Source organism: Spermophilus citellus, assembly GCF_964194105.1.
Source record: "Spermophilus citellus genome assembly, chromosome: 4".
Lineage (NCBI taxonomy): Eukaryota > Metazoa > Chordata > Mammalia > Rodentia > Sciuridae > Spermophilus > Spermophilus citellus.
In genome coordinates this window covers 96420648-96440452 of record NC_138185.1, presented here as the reverse complement: position 1 = coordinate 96440452, position 19805 = coordinate 96420648, and the positions used below count along the sequence as shown (strand labels likewise).

The 19805-nt window shown below is 33.2% G+C and overlaps 1 protein-coding gene across 8 annotated transcripts in view; it reads left to right on the top strand.

Moving 5' to 3' along the window:
• The window catches only part of UBE3A (ubiquitin protein ligase E3A), a 94063-nt gene that overhangs the window by 49694 nt on the left and 24564 nt on the right, over nt 1-19805 (top strand). For 6 of the 8 annotated variants that reach the window (XM_081291605.1, XM_081291603.1, XM_081291602.1 and 3 more), the window contains 2 exons: nt 13722-14023; nt 15002-16248. In XM_081291605.1, coding sequence (XP_081147731.1) covers nt 13722-14023; nt 15002-16248 — 1549 coding nt within the window. The remainder of the gene's footprint in view (nt 1-13721; nt 14024-15001; nt 16249-19805) is intronic. The other 2 variants (XM_081291607.1, XM_081291608.1) reach the window with 1 other exon arrangement.

The window sequence follows — 19805 nt, the reverse complement described above, 5'->3', positions numbered from 1 at the left end:
TATTCTCTTGATGAATTTATCCCCCTTATATCCTTATATAATGACTTTATCTCTCTTTTTAAAATTTTTAATTGACATGTAAAAATTGCACATATTTATGGGTATCATGTAATTTTTCAGTACATGTATACACTGTGTAATGTTCAAATCAAGGTAAATATATGTATCTCCTCAAACATTTATTATTTGTATATGGTGAAAACATTTTAAATTCTTCTTTCAAAAAGTATATACTGTTTTATAATTATCTACTGGTATCCTAAAGTGTAGTATACCACTGGAAATTATTTTTCTAACCTTTTGATCAACTTTCCTCCATTCCTCCCTCTACTTCCCCCCTAGACTCTGAGAACTACTATTCTATTGTCAATTTCTAGATCAACTTCTTTGTATTTCATAGGTGAGTGAGATCATGTGATATTTGTCTTTCTGTGCCTGGCTTATTCACTTCACATAATGATTCCATAAATGTTGTTGGAATGACAGGATTTCATTCTTTTTGTAGTTTATAATATTCTATTTTATATATGTACTACATTTTCTTTATCTGTTCATTCATAGATGAAAACTTAGTTTAACCCCATATTCGTAGCTATTGGGAATAGCCCTGGAATAAACATGGGATGTTTCTTCAATAGTCTAATTTTGTTTCCTTTGCATATATATCTAGGAATGAGATTAATAGATTATATGATAATTCAATTTCATATTTTGAGGAACTTCCTTAATACTTTTCATGATTCCTGTACTAATTTCCACCACTAGTATGTAAGGGTTCTCTTTCTTCCACATTCTTTCTAGCATTTGTAATCTGTTTTCTATTTGTTAGTCATAGTTCTAACTGTAGTGAGTTGATATCTCATTGTAGTTTTGATTTGTATTCCCTTATAATTAGTGATACTGAACAGTTTAAAAAATGTACTTATTGGCTATTTGTTTCCTTTGTCTATTATCGTGTCTAGTTTGGTCTGTTGATCATTAAAAACATTTTTAGGGGGTTATTGATTTATTTGAATTCCTTATAATGTCTGGATCTTAGCCCCTTCACAGGTACTGACTTACAAATATTTTCCACCATCATGCAGGTCATTTTTTCATACTGTTGTTTCCTTTGTTATACAGAAGATCTTCAGTTTATGTAATTCTGTTTGTGTTTGCTTTTGTTTTCTGTGCTTTTGGGTTCTTATCCAAAAAATTCTCTCCCATTCCAATGTTTGAAACTTTTTAGCTTATTTTTCTTTGAGTAGTTTTATGGCTTGTAGTTGTTTTTAATTCAATGAGTTGATTTTTATATATGATAATAGAGTTAGTATCTAATTTCATTCTTCTTTATGTGAATATCCTGTTTTCTTAGTAGTACCATTTATTATAAACAATGTCCTCTCTCAAATACATGTTCTTAGCACTTTAACAGAAGTTTAGTTGGCTGTAGGTATGTGGGTTTACCTTTAGGCTCCTTTTTCAGTTCTCTTGTTCTATGTATTTGTTTTTATGCCTATATCATGCCCTTTTGATTTCTGTTGCTTTGTAGTCTTGGTAAGGACTTTCAGTACAATGTTGACTACAAGTAGTGAGAGGGCATTCTTGTATTGTTCTTGGTTCTAAAAGAAAAGCTTTCAGTTTTTCACTATTAAGTATGAAGATAAGCAGTTGATTTTTCATATAAAGTCTTTATTTTGTTGAGGTACATTCCTTAGATACTGAATTTGTTGAATTTGTATTATAAAAGGATATTGATGTTTCATAATATTTTTCTGTATCTGTTGACATGATCGCATGGTTTTTATCCTTTATTCTGTTGATATGGTATATCACATTTATTGATGGGCACCTGTTAGATTATTCTTACATCCTGGGGTGAATCTCTTATATTGAATAATCTTTTAAATGTGATTTTGGATTTGGTTTGCTAGTGTGATGTTAAGGAGTTGTATGTGAAGGATATTGGCCTCTAGCCTTTTTCTTGTGTCCTCCTCTGATTTTGGCATCAAGGTAATTCTGTTCTCAGAAGAGCTTGAATGAATTTCTTTCTCCCTCTTGCATTTTTTCTGAATAATTTCAGCATTGGTATTAATTATTTTAAAAATGATAATATTCAGCCATGGCTCTTGTTTGGTAGGAGGCTTTTTTTTTTTAACACTACTGATTGTCTCATTATTCGTCTATTCTGTTTCTTCATGATTCAATCATTGTAAGATGATGTGTCCACATACTTGCCTATTCTTCATTAAATTTTTGAAGTGCTACTCATCATAATCTAATGAATAAGCCTTTGTATTTCTGTGGTTTCAATGTTAAAGTCTCATTTTTCTGATTTTATTTACTTTAGATTTCTCTTGGTGTAACTAAAGATTTATCCTTTACATACCTATGTTTTTTTTTAAAAAAAAAACAATTTTCATTATACTGATACAGTGTTTTATGTCTGGATTTCCTTTATTTATATTCTTTATATTTTTACTTCTAGTTTTGAGTTTAGAACTTGTTTTTGTCATTCTTCGAGGTGCAGTAGTATGTTATTTTATTTGAGATCTTTCCGGTTTCTTTCTCTATATCTTGTTTTAATATTAGTGCATTGTAGTTGTACATAATAAATTTTAGTTTGACATAATTGTACATGCATGAAATACTTCAATAAATCCTCTTTCCCTCCCCTTCTTTCTACTTCTGTTCTTTTTCTATACTCTACTGGTCTTCCTTTTGTTTATCATTTTTTAAATCGATAGTTGATACACATAGAGACATGCACACACACACACAGGTGGGGAATTCAGTGGCAATGCTCGCTTTTCTTCCCTATTTCACTCTAGCTTCTGCATATGAAAGAAAACATTTAACCCTTGATTTTTCTGAGCCTGGCTTATTTCACTTCATGAAGTTCTCCAGTTGCATCTATTTATGAGAAAATGCATAATTTCAGTCTTCTTTATGGCAGAGTAAAACTTTCTTAAACTATGTGTATGTTGACAGGCACCTGGGATGATTCCATAACTTGACTGTTGTGACTTGTATTACTGTAAATATCGTTACATGCCTATATCACTATGGTACCCTGATTTTTAGTTCCTTTGGATAAATATCAAGGGGTGGAATACCTGGTCATATGGTAGTTTTATTACTAATCTTTTGAAGAATCTCCATACTGCTTTCCAAAGTGGTTGTAGTAATTTGCAGTCTTACCAATAGTGTGTGATTGTATCCTTTTTCCCTACATCACTGTCTGCCTTTATTATTTGTATTCTTGATGATTGCCATTCTAGCGAAATGAGATAAAATCTCAGTGTGGTTCTGATTTGTATTTTCCTGATTGCTTGGGATATTAAAAATTTTTTTCGTATATTTGTTGGCCATTTCTATTTCAGTAAATGTCCATTTATTTCTTTTACCCATTTATTGATTGAGTTTTTTGTTTTGTTTTTGGTATTAAGTTTTTTGAGTTCTTCATGTATATTCTGGGTATTAATCTTCCTATCAGAGGAGTAGCTGGCAAAGATTTTTTTTCCCCACTATATAGTCACTCTCTTCACTCTCTTCTTTTTCTGTGCAGAAGCTTTTTAATTTGATGTCATCCCATTTATTTTTCTTGGTTTTATTTCTTGCACTTTAGGGGGATCTTGTTAAGGAAGTTGTTGTTTGTGTCAATATTTTGAAGTGTTTAGCCTATGTTCTCTTCTAGCAGTTGTTAAAGTTTCTGGTTTAATTCCTAGGTCTTTGATTCACTTTGAGTTGACTTTTGTGCAGGGAGAGAGAGAGGGATCTAGTTTCATTCTTTTACATGTGGATATCCAGTTTTCCCAGTACTATTTGCTAAAAAGACAATTTTCTCCAATATACGTTTTTGACACATTTGTTTACTATCAGATGACTGTATCTATGTGGTTTTGTCTCTTTGTCATATGCTCTGTTTTGATGTCAATACCATGTTGTTTTTGTTACTACAGTTACATAGTATAATTTTAATGCCTGCAGCATCCTTTTTCTTGATCAGGCTTGCTCTGGCTATTCTGGGGTCTTTTATTCTTTCAAATGAATTTTAGGATTCCTTTTCCCCCCCCCTTCTGTAAAGGATGTCATTGGTATTTTCATGGGAATTGCATTGAATTTGAATAATGCTTATTTTAGTGTGTCCATTTTGACAGTATTAATTCTGCCTATGCAAGAACATTGGAAGTCTTTTCATCTTCTAAGATCTTCAGTTTCTTTTTTCAGTTTTCATTGTAGCAGTCTTTAATCTCCTTGGTTAGGTTTATTCCTAGGTTTGGATATTTGTGTGTGTGTGTGTGTGTGTGTGTGTGTGTGTATTGTGAACAGGATAATTTTCCTGGTTTCATTCTCAGTAGGTTCATTATTGGAATATAGGAAAGCTATTCTTTTTTATGTTGCTCTTGCATCCTGCTGCTTTGCTGAATTATCAGGTCTAGAAGTCTTCTGGAGTAGTCTTTTGGGTCTTTTATAAAGAATTATGTCATCAACAAATGGATCATTTTATAAAGAATCATGTCATCAGCAAATGGATCATTTGCTTCTTTTCCTACTTAATATCCCTTTAATTTTCTTCTTTTCCCTGATTGCTCTAGCTAGAATTTCAAGAACTAAATTGAATGAAAGTGGTGGGAGGGTATATCCTGTCTTGCTCCTGATTTTAGAAGAAATGCTTTCAATTGTTCTTGGTTCAGTATTATATAGTCCTTAGATTTGTCATATGTATCTTTTACAATGATGTGTTAAGTTCCTTTTATACCTACTTTCTCCAGCATTTTAAACTTGAATGGATGCTAGATTATTGTCAACTCTTTTTTCTGCATCTATTGACATGATCATGTGATTCTTGTGTTTAACTCTATGTGGTGAATTATGTTTATTAATTTGTATAACGTGAACCAACCTTATATCCCTGGATGAAACCCACTTAATCAGCATGTATTATTTTCTTTTTTTTAATGATCATATTTTTTTAATTCTAATTAGTTACACATGACAGCAGAATGCATTTTGACTCATTGAACACTAATGGAGCACAACTTTTCACACCGTTTGTGTAATCATACCCATACATAGGGTAACAATGTCCATCTCATTTCACCATCTTTCCTATACCCATTCCCTTCCTCTTCCCCTACACTGGCTCTCCTCTGTCCAAAGTTCCTTCACCACCCCTCCCCCCAATTATGGATCAGCATCCATTTATCAGAGAAAACATTTGGCCTTTGGTTTTTTGGGATTGGCTTACTTCACTTAGCATGATGTTCTTCAGCTCCATCCATTTACCTGCAAATGCCATAAAGTGATTCTTCTTTATGGCTGAGTGATACTCCATTGTGTATGTATAGCACAGTTCTTTATCCACCATATTTATCCACTATATTTTTTCTTCATGGTTATAGTGAGACATATTTTTTAATTATAACAAGCTATTTTGAAATTATTTCAATTTAACATTCATCATATAAAAATGAGAAAAACTACTGATAAATTCTACTTAATTCCTCCTTACATTTTGAATTTTTTTGGGGGGGTACCAAGGATTGAACTCAGGGGCACCCTATCATTGAGCCACATCCCCAGCCCTATGTTTTCTGTATTTTATTTAGAAACAGAGTCTCGCTGAGTTACTTAGCGCCTCACTTTTGCTGAGGCTGACTTTGAACTCGCAATCCCTCTGCCTCAGCCTCCTGAGCCACTGGGATTATAGGCATGCACTGGCATGCCTGGCACATTTTGAATTTTTGATGTACCATTTTAGGCCTTTCTTTTTCCCATCTCTTAATATATTAATGTTGTTCTTGTTTTTAATCATTTTGTTTTGTAGTATTTAATCTGAAGATTTTTGAAAGGTTTATGATTTTTTTCTGTTCAGATATTTACAAATAGGTTCTATACCTTCCAGTGTTTTCTTTCTTACTGGTTAGCATCTCTTTCAGTTTGAAGAACTCCCTTTAGCAGGGAGTAGGGCAGGTCTGCTGGTGAGAAATTCTCACAGCTTTTGTTCATCTTAGAGTACCCTTTTTTCTAATTCATTTCTGAAGTGTAACTTTGCTCTCGATGCAGTATTCTTTGTTGGTAGTTTTAAACAGTTTTTCTTTAGCAGTGTTAAAATATCAAACAATCACAGCCACTTCATTCCCCCCACTTTGTGTAAATTTTTTTCTGAGAAATTTGTTCTCAAGTAATTTTTGGAATATGCTTATATGTTTCTTCTGATTTCTTGCTCCTTTGAAAATACTCTTAAACTTTATCCTTTGAGAGATTAATTTAACATGTTAGATTTATTTTGAGTGGAATTTGGTGACTTGTGACCTTCTTGTATCTGGTTATTTGTATCCTGTAGATTTGGGAAGTTGTCTCTTATTATCTCCTTGAATAAACTTTGTACTCCTTTGGCATTCCCAAATTCCTCTTGAATGTCAGTAAGTTTAATATTTGCTGTCTTAATGCTGCTCCAGGTTTCCCATAAACTTTCTTGATTATTCTTCATTCTTTTCCTTTTTCCTACTCTATTTTCAAATAGCCCACTTTTAAGCTTACAGATTTTTTTCTTTCTTTTGATTTCTTCTTCTATTAATGCCTTTGATCATGTTTTAAGTTTGTACTTTTCAGCTTGAGGATTTCTCTGATTTTTTTGTAAAACTGCTCAACCTCAGGTTTGTCTGATAGACTATTGAACTCTTTGTTTTGCAAAAAAAGCAATTTTTAAAAAAATGAGTCGTCTCATTATAACTTTCGAATTCTGTTAGGCATTTGCATATGTCAGCTGCTTTATGGTTGGTTCCTGTTACTTTCTTAGGTTAGGTCAAGGTCCCTTAGAGTTCTCAGGGCTTGTTGGCTTCTAATGTCATATGCTCATTGAAGGATTAAGATTACTCCATTCTTTATAATCTGGGTTTTGTGCCTGTCCTTCTAGAAATATTAAGCAGGGCGCTTATTTTCCCTGTGCCTGTTGTTACTTTTACTATTTTAATACAAGATTACATCCAAGTCCAGGTTTGCTGCAAATCTGTTTTTCCAACCTTCCCAGCACTAGTGGGTGCTCTAAACCCAAATTTGTCCCAAATCCATAGTTGGTGTGTTATTTAGAATTAACTGGTAGAATACCCAAAAATGGTAGTCTGTCCCCTCAGGCTTCTGCCTATGGTTGGGATGGGCCCAGAATCCTCATCTATAGCCAGTGGCTTGTGGACAGGCATTACAGAATTCTGCTTGCCTCTGGACCTCACCAGGAGGAGATTGGCCTCTGCCTCCTTCTCTTGCCCCACATGGACAATTACTCTTTCCACGTTGTGCTTTCAGTTATTGGGAAAGGGATGGGGGTGGGAAATAAAATGTTAATTCTGTATCATACTGGAGCCCACAGTCCACCCAGACCAGTGCAGTACACAGGTAAGACCAAGCTAGCTTTGTGCATAAACAGCTGTTTAAATTGATAGTTCTGTGAGAGACAATGCTGGAGGGCCTTTTATGCCTTTTCTTTATCTTCCCTCTAGAGTTTTTGACTTAATGTCTTTTTTTTTTTTATATGAGTATGGCTACTTATACATGCTTATGGCTTATATTTACATTGAATGTCTTTTTATCACTTCACTTTCAGTTTGTATGTATTTTACCAGTGAAGTTAATTTCTTGAAGGCAGCATGAAGTTGAGTCATGTTTGGTTTTTTTACCCATTCAGCTAGTCCATTTGTTTTGATGGGGAATTTAATCTGTTTATAGTCAAGATTTTTACTGATGAGTAACAACCTACTCTTGTACTTTTGAGCAATAATTTTTTCATTATTTTGTGTATCCTTTGTTCTTATCTTACTCTTATTAGTCTTTGTCATTTGTTAGTTTTCTATACTGATTCTCTTTCATTTTCATATCTCTTCTAGTAGTGAGTTTTATACTTGTATGTGTGTTCATAATAAGTCTTTGTCCTTTTATTTCTGATGTAGGAGTCTCCTAATCATTTTCTCTAAGGCTGGTGAAGTGGTACTGAATTTAAAATCTTATTCAATTTCTGCCTCCTAAATTGGTGGTGGTCATTTTAATGGTTCGGACCCTCATGCTTAGTCATTTATACAGGAATAGTAAATACATTTCCCTATTATATGTCTCCTTTTTGGGTAACTTAAGTTGTAACTTATAGCAATGGTAAGATTCTAACTCCTTAATCAGTCTCATTTTAATTTTTTTCTTCTATGTTCTGGACTATTACAAAAACTAAATTAGAAGTCAAAAAACATGGTATTGGTGGGTGCCATAGATGACACTGAGGTTGTATTTCCTTTTTTTGCCACTTGTGGTTGATATCATTCTGCAGATTAACGTACTTTCTTGAAAATTGGAATATGGTGACAGCATTTTCCTCTCAACATTTTATTATAAAAATTGCCAAGCATGTTGCAGAGTTGGAAGAATTTAACAGCTGATATCTACAAGTCTTGTTACCCAGAAGCTGTTATTAATATTGACTTTGCTTTGCCACACATCCTTTTATTGTCAGCTCATCTTACTGTTTTTATACTTCACAGTTAATTACTGACATCAGCACACTTACCAAGAAGAAACCAGTTTTAAAAGACTTGTTGTCCAGATCTCCAGAGTAAACTCTGACCTTTCAGATATGATTTAGTCCATAGAACTTTTTATTTTTAGGACTGTCTAAATAATTCAGTCATAGAAATAAAGTATTACCTGTTTTAATTGGATAAATATTTTCAGGTGTCTGCATTAACTTTTAGAGATCTGTTACTGGAAATTCTCACTTGATCTTTATTATTGACTAAATAAGAAAGGTATACCTTTTTTGTGGGGGTTGGGGGGATGTACCAGGGATTGAATTCAGGGGCACTCGACCACTGAGCCATGTCCCCAGTTCTGTTTTGTATTTTATTTAGAAACAGGGTCTCACTGAGTTGCTTAACACCTTGATTTTGGTGAGGCTGGCTTTGAACTCGCAATCCTCCTTGCCTCAACTTCCCAAGCCTCTGAGATTATAGGCTTGTGCCACTGTGCCTGGTGAAAGGTATACCTTTATTTAACAAATATTATTATTATTGGAGGACTCTGTCTTTTGACATAGTAAGAGCAATGTGTGAAAGCTGTAGAAAGTAAGCTATAGATCCTATTTTGGCCATTTTGATTATGAACAGTAGGTAAGGTGTTACTAAAGGAATCTAATCAGGGCAAATGCTTTACTCCATTTTTTTCCCTTTCTTTTCCCTTTTTCCTTTACACCCTTTTTCCTTCTGAATTTTCTTCTTCCCTTTCTCCTTTCCTTCGTTTCTTTAGTAATACTGGAAGAAAGATACACATTATATATAAATATATATAATAATGGACACAATACATTTATCTATTTATTTATTTATCTACCTATCCACTTATTTATTTCTATTATTTATTTGATCTACTGGGGATCAAACCCCAGTACTTCACAGGTGCCCTTTAAGCGCTCTGCCGCTGAGCTACAACCTTAGCCCAAAGATACACATGTTATTACATTTATGTGCTCAGGAGAAAGAGAGGAAGGAAGACAAATGATTAGATGAAATTGTCAGGGGAGAGAGGATAGATCCTAAGGGTTGGCAATTTTTTGTGTGTGGTGTTTCAAGGTAGTATTTATTTTAGGCTTTGCAGGCCAACCATAAGTCTGTTCAACTCTGCTGTTGGAGTGTAAAAATAGTCATAGCTAATAGATAAATAAATGAGCTTGGGTATGTTCTAATAAACTTTATGAATACAAAAATTTGAATTTTGTATTATTTTTATGTGTCTGAACACCAAATATTCTGTTCACATTCTTTTAAACCATTTAAGAATGTAAAATATTCTAAGTTTTGTAAACTCTAAAAAATAGGTGATGGGTTAGGTTTGGCCCTATGATTTGATGACTGCTGCTGTACAGATGTTAACTGTGGACAGGAAATTTATTAAAACATTATGAGTAGTATTTACCTTTATATTATTAATATGTTAGCTTTTCTGTGCTCTATAATTTGTATGTTTTTTTTTTAGTCTACTGAGGAAAGTTTCTTTTTTAAAATTTCTTGCTTTTTAAAAAATTATACATGATGGTAGAATTTGTTTTGACATAGTTATAAAAATGTGGAATATATCGGTTCTAGTTCAATCCCCAATACCTCTTCCCCCCTTTTGCCATTTGCCCAGTTTTGTTTTTTAAATTAATTTCTTATACACAATGGTGAGATTGACCATGGTGTATTTGTATGTGTACATAGGAAAATAATGTCAGAATGATTATACTGTCCCTTTTCCCATCCTCTCCTTCCCTTCATTCCCTTTACCTACTCCATGGAATTTTGGTGGTTCTTCTTTTTTTATGCCCTAAATTAGATGGGATACAAATGTACTCAGATAATTCAAGGCATCATTGGGGTGAAGAAAAAAATAATGCTTAATATGGTTGATTTCACCAGTAACATAGAGTTTTGGGGCATGACCTCTTTTTAGTCCTGTTTTATCAGTGCACTTTGTATCTTTTACCTGGCGACAGAGAACCAGATCAATTTGAGGTAGTAACTCACTCTTTATTCTCCTCTTAGTAGTTGTAATAAAAAGCTCAAGTTCTGCAGTCAAACCTGGATTCACATCTCTTATTAGATGTGTGATTTGTTAGATCTAATTCCTCAGAGCATCAGGAGCATGATGGTTAAGGTAGCTAATCATCTCAATGTATACTTAGGAGGGTAATAACAATAGCACAATAATAACTGCAGCTAATGCTTATATAGTGCTTAGTATGTGCCAGATGATATTATAAGCACTTTATATACATATTAGCACATTTAATTCTCACAGGCATGGTAATTCTTACACATATGACCATCTTAATAAAGAGGAAACTGAGGCAATGGAAAGGCCAAATAATTTATTCAGGTTCACACAGTCAATAAGGGGTAGAGCCAGCGTGTAAACAGGGGCAGTCTAGCCTCGGTTCTAGCTTTGAAATGTTAAGGATTACTGTTTTCTAAAATGGCACTGTCTATGAAGTGCCTTAGCATATACATCTTAAACAAATTAGCTATATATTAGCATTAAAGAATACATTGGTACCATTTCCTCAGGAAACTCAGTCTCTATATATGGTACCAGATAACCTGCACATTCAAATAACTATGTTTTTTTCTTTTTTAAATTTTCTGTCAGTTACACATTTTTAATGGGATCTTTTTTTCCCATAAGATTTTTTAGGACCATTAATGTTAGCAGTTAGTTATGAGGAAATGAATCACCTTCTGTAAAATTACATTGTTCTACTAATCAGTGAATGACTTAGACTCTGAAGCTGGAAGACTTTTGGACTCTTTACAGTCCTGGTTATATACTTTTCCCTTGTGTGATCTTAGGTACAAGGTTCAACTCCTCATTCTTTCATTGACAGTAGACTGAAGAGGATCTTTGGATTCATAGGTTTTACATTCAATAATCTTTATAAAAGTTCCTGGCAATGTGTTGAGTTTGTTACTAGGCATTCAGTAAGTGCGAGTTTATTGCTCACTTTTCCTATTCCATAGAATAACTCAAAATTGAGAACTGAAAACACTCTTAAAAATGGGAAAATGGAGATCTAAAGAATCATCTGGTCAGTATCATACAGCTCCTGAGATAAAAGGAGCTAACACTTAATGAGGGTCTTTTGATTTCTCAGAGTTATTTCATTGTTCATATTCCTTCTTTATTCAGTACTTACAGAAGTATTATATATATGAAGAGTTTTTTGTTTATTTGTTTTTGGTTACTTTAAGACAAAACCTGTCATTTTCACTAAGAAAAAACAGATCATTTTGGCATTTTGAATTTGATAAATAATTGTTAAAAATTTATGGATACTCTAGTATAAACTCTGGGGCTATTCAGGTCGTGTACATAAAATTTTGAAACTGCTAATGTTCTCCCCATTCATATTTATTAATTTTTAATAACAAGTAGCATACTTAATATAGAAAAGAAAATATTAGAAATAAACAGATGGAGATATTTTAGAAAACCCATTCAGTCATATCACACAGTGAAAATTACTATTAACACTTTGAAACAAAAATGGGTTCATCCTAAACCTACTGTGTCATAGCTGACTTGTGAGTTGGTGATGTATCAGGAAGATGGTCGCCATGTTCATATTATGGGAATTATATAAGTGGAATCTCTAATTGGTAGGATATTTATATTTTTAAGACTTTTGATAAATGTTTATGATTGCCCTCCAGAATGGAAATACCTATTTCATGTTCTTGTTAGAGAAATCTACTTCCATTTGAGAGAGCAGGTCTTATACGTCCCATTCTTTACTGAAGAATAGCAACATATGCTTTAAGTCTTCTGTATTCTGTTATTCCTTTTACATGTTTTAATTTTCATATTTTGAATTTTGATATCTGGAATAATAACTTTTAGTATCCAAAAGTGGGATTGTATGTACCTACATATAGATGGTTCATGCATTTTTAAGTGTGTTCTGTGGGTTTTTCTTCTTTCTCTGTTTGCATGCCATGAATGGTAAATTTGCATGGAACATTTTGAAATTGAAAAAAGCACTAGAATGAATTGGATGTGTTGAATTATCACTCTTTTTGTCTTTCTTGATAGTTTAGAATCCTACCTTTTAAGACAAAATTAGACTTAATTAGTGTGCCTTATCTCCTTGTTTGCCACTTTTCTTGAGTCTCTCATGATGAACAAACTGTAAACTCCAGTGCCATTTGACTTTTAGTCCTATGTGTTAATAAGATAATTGCAGGAATGTTTTGAGATTTAAATTAGTTGAATTCCTTTTTCTTATAGGTTTGATTCTTTATAGTTATTCCACACATAAAATTTAGGACCAGAGAGAAAAGCTTCGAATTATGTTTCTTTGGATCCAGTAGACTATTTCTACTTAACCTCATATTATCAATGGAAGCATAGAATTGAGTTGAATAAACCATAGAAATAGATTCTATTTGCTTAATGAAATATTCCTTCCTCAACATTCTCGGTTCCTTTGCTGGAACAGCCATAATGGAAAAGTAACCTGCGTTTAAGTTTATCAAACTAGGAGGAATATAATATTTTGTCCTTATGGAACTTAAAATATTCCATGTTGTTTTGATAAGGAATTAATGAGGAGGCTTAGTGATAAGTTTTGGTTTCAAGATTGTGTGCTCTGGAACCACTTTCTTGTAGAAACACTACCTTTCAATATTTTCATTTGTAAAGTTACTCTTTATTTTTTTATTCTCTCACTTAGTTGATAACTAGGAAAAATGTTTTTTAATTTTAGATAGAGATTCTGTGAAAACTAAAAATTAAGTATTTATAAACTTGATTTGGTGATTATATAAAGGAAAACTGGGTTGATGCTCTAAATAGACTCTCTTTTTTTTAATTTAAAGTGATAAAATGATAAAACTCTTAGCTTTCATCCTTGTGGTTTTCCGGCTGTTGTGCTGAACAACACAGCAACAAGAAAATTCCCCCCCCCCCCCCTTAACCAAAAGAAAACTGTGTATTAAGATGCTTTCAGAAAGCATTGACATTTTTTATATTAGTATCTTAGAAAATATCAAATATTTCACTAGTCAAAAGCTATGGGTAAACAGTGGATTTCCTGTTTTTACATCTCATCTTAATATGCAAGTTTATTACTTCAATGCTTGACTAACTTTTGCCTTGATGATCTGTTGAGCTTTGTTCCTGAGCTGTACTAATCACTGTGCTTATTACTGTTTGAATGTTTGGTACAGGAAGCGAGCAGCTGCAAAGCATCTAATAGAACGCTACTACCACCAGTTAACTGAGGGCTGTGGAAATGAGGCCTGCACGAATGAGTTTTGTGCTTCCTGTCCAACTTTTCTCCGTATGGATAACAATGCAGCAGCTATTAAAGCCCTCGAGCTTTATAAGATTAATGCAAAACTCTGTGATCCTCATCCCTCCAAGAAAGGAGCAAGCTCAGCTTACCTTGAGAACTCGAAAGGTGCCCCTAACAACTCTGAGATAAAAATGAACAAGAAGGAAGGAAAAGGAGCTAGGATTGATTTTAAAGGTAAGATATTTTCTTTTTAATTGAGAATTGTGATTGATTACCATATTAGAGATTTAAATATATGAATTTATTATTTTGTCATATTGTATGAGCTTAGGACATTAAGTTTCTAATAGGAAAAATGTTTTAAGTTGTAGTTAATCTCTTAAATTGGGCTACAAACTTGTAAAATTATAATATAACTGGACTAATTATCTGGTATGAGCTCTGAAACCCCATGATCGTGTGGTAAAAGAAGCAGAAAAATGTTGGGCGTGGTGGCATATTCCTGTAATCCCAGTGGCTTGGGAGGCCGAGGCAGGATGATTGCAAGTTTGAGGCCATCCTCAACAATTTATTGAGGCCCTAAGCAACTTAGCAAGACCCTGTCTCAAAATAAAGACTAAAACTTGCTGGGGATGTTGCTCAGTAAATCCCCATTACCCCCCCTCCCCCCCAAGAGAGAGAAATGAAGCAATGTTTTTTTTGTTTTTCCTTCTGTTTTAGAAGGGAAAGCAAAATTTAGTAAAACTTGTCTCAGGAATAATTCTACTTTTCCTTCTGATGTATTCTCCCTTTATCCTATCTACTCTCCATTTGGTACAGACTTGCTGGCCAAGGATCATGCCTTAGTGGCAGTTTTCACTTAAGTCTATTGTTTTTTAAATGGCTCTAAATTCTAAAAATTGTTAAAACTTTTCCCTCAGAAAAGATAATTAATATTAGCAATAAGAAAATAAAATTTTTAGATGACTGACAGGGCTTACACCAGTAGAGGCAATTATATTTTCAAAGAGAAATCTTTTTGTTTAAGGCATGTGTTAGAGAATGCTTCCAAAATTTTCAATAACTCATTTGAAACAAGTTTAAATTAATTAGTGAAATAGAGTTGTGTTGTTTTCTACAATAAAACATTTCATAACTAAGTTCATGAGAACTTATTACAATAAAGTGCATGTTTTGAAATTAAATATTCTCTTTTTTCTTCTAACTTTGTAGATGTGACTTACCTAACCGAAGAAATAGTGTATGAAATTCTTGAATTATGTAGAGAGAGAGAGGATTATTCCCCTTTAATCCGTGTCATTGGAAGAGTTTTCTCTAGTGCTGAGGCATTGGTACAGAGCTTTCGGAAAATGAAACAGCACACCAAGGAAGAACTGAAATCTCTTCAAGGAAAGGATGAAGACAAAGATGAAGATGAAAAAGAAAAAGCTGCATGCTCTGCTGCTGCTATGGAAGAAGATTCAGAAGCATCTTCCTCAAGAATAGGCGATAGCTCACAGGGAGACAATAATTTACAAAAATTAGGCCCGGATGATGTGTCTGTGGATATTGATGCTATTCGAAGAGTCTATACCAGATTGCTCTCTAATGAAAAAATAGAAACTGCCTTTCTCAATGCACTTGTGTATTTGTCACCTAATGTAGAATGTGACTTGACATATCATAACGTGTACTCCCGAGATCCTAATTATCTGAATTTGTTCATTATTGTAATGGAGAATAGAAATCTCCACAGTCCTGAATATCTGGAAATGGCATTGCCATTATTTTGCAAAGCAATGAGCAAGCTACCCCTTGCAGCCCAAGGGAAACTGATTAGACTATGGTCTAAATACAGTGCAGATCAGATTCGGAGAATGATGGAAACATTTCAGCAACTTATTACTTACAAAGTCATAAGCAATGAATTTAACAGTCGAAATCTAGTGAATGATGATGATGCCATTGTTGCTGCTTCAAAGTGCTTGAAAATGGTTTACTATGCAAATGTAGTGGGAGGAGAAGTGGACACAAATCATAATGAAGAAGATGATGAAGAGCCCATCCCTGAGTCTAGTGAATTGACACTTCAGGAGCTTTTGGGAGAGGAAAGAAGAAACAAGAAAGGTCCTCGAGTGGACCCATTGGAAACTGAACTTGGTGTTAAAACTCTGGATTGTCGAAAACCACTTATCTCTTTTGAAGAGTTCATTAATGAACCACTGAATGATGTTCTGGAAATGGATAAAGATTATACTTTTTTCAAAGTAGAAACAGAGAACAAGTTCTCTTTTATGACATGTCCCTTTATATTGAATGCTGTCACAAAGAATTTGGGATTATATTATGACAATAGAATTCGCATGTACAGTGAACGAAGAATCACTGTTCTCTACAGCCTAGTTCAAGGACAGCAGTTGAATCCATATTTGAGACTGAAAGTCAGACGTGACCATATCATAGATGATGCACTTGTTCGGGTAAGTTTGCTGTTTAAAATCAGCACTAAATAAGAAACCTAATAATGGGGATATTGTAATGCAGTTCAGTGAATTCATTTAGTATCATATAGACATTGATATTTCTGATTTTAAGTTTTAAGTATTTTTGTTATTCCTGACCAAGTTTATAAGTGTATCTACATTTTATTGTCTTACCTAATGAATACTCTCTATTTGAAAAAGGATGGATTTTCTAAATCTTGAAAACTAATCCCTAGAGTTTCTTCATTTAGAAGAGAAGAGATTATTAGGGAAAGACTGAGACATAGGAACAAGGAAAATGTGGAGATATCAATATTAAATATGAATATGAGTTCTTAACTGGGAGACGTAGTACAGTAAATTTATACCATAAAGTTGTAAGTGGTGTCCAAAAAATTCCATCATGTAAAATTTAGATTTGCATCATTGTGTTATGGTAAGTTTGATAAAGTGACCAGGGCAAGTTGGTGTGTATTGGAGTTCTATTAAGCCATCAAAATGTCCCTGTATGACACTGTGGTTGTGGTAGTTTTTCTCCCTTAAATATTTATAGGGACAACTTTGGGGCTTGAAATAATCTTGGAAAAGAGCAGCTATCCTAAGAATTTATTGATTGTACCTGTATCATCAGCCAAATTCAGAGAGATTAAGCTGGGAAAATGCTGGGAGCTTGGGTACCCATCTTCTAATTCTGTTTTTTTTTTCAGATGGGATTGCCTCTAGTTACTACTACTTTTCCTCCACAGAATAAGAATTTTAGTGTCACTACTTTAAGAATGTTGGCTTTGCCAGAAGACAGAAATCAATTGCCAGTCACATTTTACAAAATTACATTTGTTAGTGTGCTTTAGTATGCTTTTATTATATTCATAGCATTTGGTATCCTTGTTGTTGATAGTTTTTTCTTTAACTTGAAGTAAAATTTAATGTCAGCTAAAATTAGTCAACCTTCTGTACTAACAGAATAAGAAACCATGATATAAACAACTACGATATAGTGATATGTATTTAAAATGTATTTTTAGAATAGATTTGTCTAACTTTGAGAATTCATGAAACTTTCAACCAGTGGAAAATTTTGTTACAACATCTCAGAATTCAACCTTAATGAACTTCAGAGTTTGTGCCTCTTTTCTGTTACTGGTTTTTAATAATGTCAAATGTTTATAGTGTTGAAGAAAGATTCTGCATTCTCAAGAAAGTCAAAACAACTTTTTTGGTGGAGACAGAAAGGGGCTTTATCTGCCTGAAGAGATTACTATTGCTTGCTTTTTGCCTCTTATTTATGTAGCTTTGAGCAACATTAATAATTAATACATTTAGTAACTAATCATCAAGCAGCCAGCAACTTATTTTGCGTAGTTCAACAGGGTGGGTAGGACATTTTGTAAGAATGAAAATGAAATCTTATGAAAAGCACTTTGAGGTTTATATGCATATTCGTTGTTGGAGCAGAGATTGAAATGCTGAAACTACACACTATATGTGACATGTCCCTTCAGCTGATTTCAGCAAAAGTTATGCCCGGCGTGGAAAAAGCAATGATTTACTGTCTTTTAAGAGTCCATTGAGGATTAAACAAAATTATCTGCCTCCCCTACTTGTCTTCTGCTCAAATATCTACCCAGCCTTATTTTCTTCCTTATTCCCAGCCCCTTTTTCCCTTTTAGAGTAATGCTAAGATCCAGTAAAAGTTTAGGTCCTTGATACTCACTTCACTCTGTGTTTTAAATTTATCTTTAAGGATTTTGAGGAAATAGCCATTTCAGATTTTAAAGCCTTCTCCTAAGCAAGTGTCAAAATAACTATTAGCTTTGTAGTTGCACTAACAAATATATGTGTATTTTAGTGAGTTCTGCTTATTTTATCAAACTCAATTTGATTTGACTTATTATAAATTGGGATTCACTTAGATGATACCTCTACTTGATTTTTACCTGTCCATAAAACCATTTCATTTCACTAATCCTCTGTGTTGGGCACGCTGATAAGAAATAGACACAAGGACGTAGAGCCCACTGAGACTTCTAAGGGGCTCTTGAATGCTCACACTAAGCAGATGGCACTCTTTATTTTCTTCTTCCCTTTTCTTTGTTGTTTCTTAGGATTTATTCTAACTGAAATGAAGAATTTTATGCTTGGTTTATATCCTCTAACTAATTTCTTAATGAAAGAATTAAGTAGTTAGCATCATGTAATAATTTAAAAGAGTGAAACTTGACAAATTCCTTAGTATTACGAGAGAAGAAAATGAAATCTAGAGACATTTTTACCTACAGAAATGAATGGCAGAATTAGAAATAGACTCAGAAATCCAGGTCTCATGGACAAATGTAATTATGTGATGTGGCTTTTACACTAACTTTTCAATTTTCTATTTAAGTGATAACAAGCTGTTCTTCATTTGCTTATAGAGAACGTGAAAAAATTAAATATATCTGAATAATCTGAGAATTGCTTTCTAATCAATAGTTTAAGGTTATTCACCACCAAACTTCTGTCCATAGAAACTAATGGGCAGAAATAGTATAAGCTAGATTCCTTAGAGAATGTAAGTATTATTAAATATTAGGCTGAGTTTATGTGAGCATTACTCCTTAAATATTCATACCATTAAGAAATCATTTTTCAGTTATGGATAAGGTTGGATTTTATTTAATAGCTCAGGCTATTAAAGTTTTTAAGTAAAGGGCTTTCCTTTTGATTATTATAAATCTGGTAATACAGTATTTTTATATTGAAATGCCAACGTACCTAGGTGTTTTGGGAATGCTTTCATGTTGGGTCAGTATTTTTTAAATGACCCCTAGAATTTAGTCATCATGTCTCGTTAAATGTTTAGAAAATAAAACTGATTTTGTTCAACAATTGGTGAAATAAAAAGTTTTGGTAAGAAGAGGAAGTTATATAAGAAAGAGGTTCATGTTGTTCGTTATACCCAGTCTGTTTTTGTTTATCACCCGTCTCCATGGTCTCTATTATATTTAAGTATAAAATATATCCTCTACTGTTTGGTTCTTACATAATTCTCTCATTAACTAAACAAAAGTATTCAAGGTTGTTATTTTTATGAAAGAGGAAGAATAAATTCAGCCCCTGTGTAACAATGACCATTGTCAAAATGATTATTGTGAAATTTTCCTTTCTTTATCTGTACTGTAATTCAATTTTTTAAAAAAAGGCTACCCATGCAACTTTAAATGATAAAATATTTTACAAAATGACCTATATATCTGAGAATCATACTCTAAAATTGATAATTGGAAATTTAGTTGACAACTATTTTTTAAAGCATTCATTGTAAAACAATAGAAAATATGGAAAGCCAGAAAATAAAAGACACATTATAGAGAGGCTGTGAAGCACAATGATTCAGAGCTTGTTGCTGGATTAGAATCTCTTTATGATTTACTAACTTGTCTTGATCAAGTTTTTAACCTTTCATTAAGTTAACCATCTGTAATTGAAGTTAAATAATATTACCTACCTGATGAAGTTGTTGTGAAGATTAAATGGTTGCAATGTGTAAAGTGCTTTTAAGTTGTATATGTTGT